The sequence below is a fragment of the Microtus ochrogaster genome, linkage group LG3, assembly GCF_000317375.1.
Source record: "Microtus ochrogaster isolate Prairie Vole_2 linkage group LG3, MicOch1.0, whole genome shotgun sequence".
Taxonomy (NCBI): Eukaryota; Metazoa; Chordata; class Mammalia; order Rodentia; family Cricetidae; genus Microtus; species Microtus ochrogaster.
In genome coordinates, this window is record NC_022029.1 from 28,727,853 (window position 1) to 28,733,204 (window position 5,352).

Consider the following 5,352-nt stretch of genomic DNA (forward strand, 5'->3'; position numbering starts at 1 on the left):
GGGATTACAACTGTACTCTTGCTCTGGACTGCAAGTGGGTTCTGGGGATTCAAAGGCAGGTCCCCACAAATGCACAGCAAGCCTTTGACCCACTGAGCCATTTCCTCAACCACGTCCTCAATAGTGCTGTCTGCTTTCTCCGAGTTACTTCTATTTTCACAGACTGTTGGTCCTTGGGTCCTCATCTAGGGTCTCTTTCTAGATTTAAATGAAACCACAAAGAGACTTACTGTCTTCTTCCTCCATTTGAATATCTTTGCTTTGTGTCTAAGGTATGACCACCCTGAATGTTCCCAATCTGGTCTGCTCTTGGATCAAGGCTGAGTCTGGCCTGGTTAGTACTTGGATGGGAGACCTGGGAATACCTGGTGCTATAGGCTTAACAAAACAAAACATAGCAAACAAAAAGCACTTTCCTTGTGAATACTTAAAAAAGGATTTATTTTTAAGTGTGGGTACGCAGTTGTGTGAATGTATGCAATGTATGTGTGGGTATGCATATAGACCAGAGAGTGTGCTGGATCCCCTGGAGTTGGAGTTATAGGCCTAGGCATCCAGTCTTATCCTCTGGAAAAGCTGGAAGTCTCAACCACTGAGCTCTCTCTCCAGGCCCTGCTTTGTAAATCCTCTTCCTCCTCTCCTCCTCCTCCTCTTCTTATTTTTACTGAGACAGGGTTTCTCTCTGGAGTCCTAGCTGTTCTGGAACTCACTCAGTAGTCAAGCTTGGCCTTGAACTCAGAGAGCCATTTGCCTCCCAAGTGCTGGGATTAAAGGGATGCACCTCCACCATCTGGCTAATTCTTCCATGTTGAGACACCTGGCTGACTGGGTAATAACTGATCATTTCTGAGCCCTCTGTCCTGTCTGCACATCAGTGATGATTCTCCTTCCCCCACCTGAGGCCTAGCCAAGCCTCATGACCTGCATTGTCCCAGTGATCCTATCTCCTCCCAGGCTCCTGAGAAGCAGCGGGATAATGGGACCCGGCTGGTGACAGAGTTCGTGCTGGTGGGATTCTCCAACCTCCCAGAACTGAGGCCCACTCTCTTCACCTTGTTCCTCCTCACCTACCTGGTCACACTCAGTGGCAATGCCACCATCATCACCATCATCCAGGTGGACCGCACCCTCCACACTCCCATGTATCGCTTCCTGGCTGTGCTCTCCCTCTCTGAGACCTGTTACACGCTGGTCACCATCCCCAATATGCTGGCCCATCTGCTGATGGAGAGCCAGGCCATCTCCATCGCGGGCTGTCGGGCCCAGATGTTCTTCTTCCTGGGCTTGGGATGCATCAACTGTTTCCTCCTCACACTGATGGGTTACGACAGGTACGTGGCCATCTGTCATCCCTTGCGCTACTCTGTGATCATGAGACCTACCGTTTGCCTATGTCTGGGAGCCTTGATTTTCTGCTCTGGTTTCTCGGTGGCCGTGGTTGAAACCTGCATGATCTTCTCCTCACCTTTCTGCGGCACGGGCCGCGTGGAACACTTCTTCTGTGACATCGCTCCTGTGCTGAAGCTCAGCTGTGCAGAGAGCACGCACAAGGCGCTCGGCATCTTCTTTCTGAGCATCCTCGTGGTGCTGTTCTCTTTCCTCCTCATCCTCCTCTCCTACGCCTTCATCGTGGCAGCCATCGTGAGGATCCCTTCTGCCGCAGGCCGGCGCAAAGCCTTCTCCACCTGCGCAGCCCACCTCACGGTGGTCATCGTGCATTTTGGCTGTGCTTCCATCATCTACCTGCGGCCAGACTCTGGGGCCAACCCCTCCCAGGACCGCCTGGTGGCGGTGTTCTACACGGTGGTGACTCCATTGCTGAACCCTGTGGTCTATACCCTGAGGAACAAGGAGGTGAGGGTGGCCCTGAGAAAGAGCCTGGCGCGGGGCTTTGGAGTACTTAAATAAGAACTTGTATTCGAGCATAAACCTCTCTAATAATTAATACAAGTATATTAAAAAAAGACCTTGCTTTGCAATGTTCACATTATCCTATGCTTTCGTGAACACGGTTCCCTTGAACTCTATTTCCAGGACAACAGGAAGCAATCCTATGCCAGGTGAAGTAACCCTTGTTGTCAATCAGTGCCTGAGATAATCTAACCACAATAAAGGATGCTTTTCCTTTTTCCTGGTTTCCTTGACTTGACGTGGTACAATGTGATCCGCAGTACCTAGTGCTCACCAGTGGAGGGAGCCAAGGCTGGGCAGAGAGCAGTTTTTTCTTCTCTTAAAATTTTTAAAAATTAAATCTGTAGTTTCTTATTTTTTTTTCATGCAATATGTTTTGACCATATTCTTTCTCTTCCCAGATCCTCCTCACCTCCTTACCCACTTAACCTAGTGCTAGTGTGTCATTCCACCCTCCCCCCCCAAACATATAGCAATTTTAAAAGAAATAGTCTGTGGGTTTTTAAATTTTATTTTGAGAACTTCATATATGAAAGCTTCATGCACATCACTTTCATCCCTACCCCATCCCAGCGTCCACAGAAAGAAGGTTTTGACCAGGAGAATGGGTGCAGACTGGAGACCAGAGGGGTAGCTCAGTGGGAATGCATGTCTAGCAAATACAAGGCCCTGTGTGTTTCTTGCTGTTTTTCTCCCAGCTGCCCAACATTACTTTTTGGTCAGAATCACACACTTAAATGCAGTTTTTAAAATGTACCTTTTATTTTGTTTCTTGTTTGTTTGTTTTTCAAGATAGGGTTTCTCTGTGTAGCCCTGGCTGTCCTACAACTCACTCTGCAGAACAGCCTGGCCTCAAACTCACAGAGATCTGCTTGCCTTTGCCTCCTGAGTGCTGGGATTAAAGGTGTGTACCACCACCCGGCTTTTAAAAAGTACTTTTTAAATTAAAAATTTAAGTTAGCATACAAAATAATAGTTTTTTAAAAAAATATTTATTTTTATTTTATGTGCATTGGTGTTTTGCCTGCATATAGGTCTGTGTGAGGGTGTCAGATTTTGGAGTTGCAGGCAGTTGTGAACTGTCTTGTGGGTGCTAGAAATTGAACCCGGGTCCTCTAGGAGAGCAGTTAGTGCTTTAACCGCGGAGCCATCTCTCCAGCCCAATAGTGGATTTCTTAATAGCCTTTTCATACGTATGTGTTGCAGACTTTGTTCAGCTCTCATCTTTCTCCCCCACTGTCATCGCAGCTCCTTAACCCCATATTGAAGCTCCCCTTTCTCCTCCAAAGAGCGCCCCCTTCTGCTTTCATATCATGTGCGCTCCATTTCTCTGACCCCCAGCAGTTAAGAGCACTCACTGCACTTCCAGAGTTCCGTTCCTAGCACCTAAACCAGGCAGCAACGTCTTCTTCAATTGGCTTACCATTGAAACCTTTACAACTGGATCCTTTAACTCTAGTTTCAGAAGACATGACACCCTCTTCTGGCCTCTGTGGTTGCTCATACGCACATACATACTGAAAAGTGAGATCTCTTTCTCCCATCTCGTGGTCCCATTTCTAATTTCATGATAGCACCCACCTCCATATGTACACATATATCAATTTAAACTTAGGATCCATACATGAAAGAAAGCATATGATACATGTCTTTCTTAAAACTTCCATTAAAATTATTATTTTAAAAATGTGTATGGTTCTTATGTCTGCAGGCATGTCTGTGCATCAAGTGTGTGTGTCTGGTGCCCACAGAGGCTGGAAGAGTTGCACTGGGTTTCCTGGATCTGGAGTTACAGATGGTTGTGAGCCGCCCCGTGGGTGCTGGAACTCAGGTCCTCTGGAAGAGCAGCCAGTGCTTTTGACCACTGAGCACTGCAGTCACCTTTCTGACTGGCTTATTTCGTTTAACATAATGATCTCAAGTTCCATACATTTTTCTGTAAATGGCTTAATTTTTCCTTATGGCTGGATAAAATTCCTTTATGTAGGTATACTGGTTTTCTTTATCCATTCATCAGTTAGTGGACGTTTAATCTGGTTTGATTTCCTTGCTAATGTAAACAAAACAGCAATAAACACGGATGTGCAAGTAATCTTTGTGCTATGTTGATCTAGAGTCTTCCATTCCAGGTTTATGCCCAGGATTCTATAGCTGGGAAACCTGTATATGGATGTCTATGGTGGCTACCCTAGATTCAGTTCCCACCACCACTGTTGAGAATTCCTCTTTCACCCACATCCTAGACAGTATTTGTGTCAGTGGTTTCCTTGGTGACAGATGTTCTGATTAGGGTAAAATGGCGTTTCAAAGCAGTATTACTTTACATTTTCCTGATGGTTAAGAATGCTGAACTCTTTCTCAAATACATATTGAGCATTTCTATTACTCTTTTTGAGTACTGTAAATTCTGTTCATTTGCCCATTTACTGATTATGTAATTTTCCGGTGCTTAATTTTTCAATTCTTCAAAAAATTTAAACAAAATGAATTTACTTAGTGTATATATGCCTGTGTGTGGGAACACATGTGCCATGGAGCCTTTGTGCAGGCCCAGGGACAGCTATTGGGAGTTGGTTCTCCTCTTCTATCATGTGGGTCCCGGGGATCAAGGCCACCCAGCTTGGCAGCACATACTTTTTCCCACTGAGCAATTCTGCCTGCCTGAATCTTGCAGTTCTTTATATGTTCCAGTATGAGCTCACATCTAATGCAGGGCTGGGAAACCCTTTCTGCTCTGTGACTGTCTCTTTGCTCTGGTGCAGGTGCCTTTGCTCTGTAGAAGCCTTGATGATGATGATGATGATGATGATGATGATGATGATGATGATGATGATGATGATTATGAGACAGGGTTTCTCTCTGTAGCTTTGGAGCCTGTCCTGGAACTAGCTCTTGTAGACCAGGCTGGCTTCGAACTCACAGAGATCCGCCTGTCTCTGCCTCCTGAGTGCTGGGACTAAAAGAGGTGCGCCATCATGCGCAGTCCAGCACTATTTAGTATTTTTTTTCAAGTGACAGCTTTGTCAAAATTGGGTGTATCTGTGTGGGCTTATTTCTGGGTTCTCTTTTCTATCCCATTGCTCTGTATGCTTGCTGTCTGTCAATACCACACTGTTAGGTCAATAAGGCTCTTTAGTATAATTTAAGATCAGGTACCCTAATACCTCCAACATTGTCTTTCTGCTCAGGATTTCTCTGATTTTATCATGAAGGGGTGTTGAATTTTATTAAAGTCCTTTACTGAAATGGTCAAGGGATATCCATCTTTAAGCCTGTTTATATAGTATATTACAGTTACTGATTTGTGTACGTTGAATTATCCCTTGAAGTTCACTGACTTGGTCATTGGGTTTTCACACACTTGTGTGATTTTAACTTGTTCTTGAGTTTGGTTTGCAAGAATTTGACATTTGTGTGTGTGTGTGTGTGTGTGTGTGTGTG

At 45.2% G+C, this 5,352-nt stretch overlaps 1 protein-coding gene across 1 annotated transcript; it reads left to right on the top strand.

Annotated features, from left to right (window-relative positions):
* The first annotated feature begins 274 nt into the window (after positions 1 to 274).
* Positions 275 to 1,908, top strand: LOC101999994 (olfactory receptor 10T2-like). The gene is made up of 2 exons (XM_013351310.1): positions 275 to 334; positions 955 to 1,908. Exons 1-2 carry the CDS (start codon positions 275 to 277, stop codon positions 1,906 to 1,908), a joined length of 1,014 nt encoding a protein of 337 aa, XP_013206764.1.
* Positions 1,909 to 5,352: the final 3,444 nt, after the last annotated feature.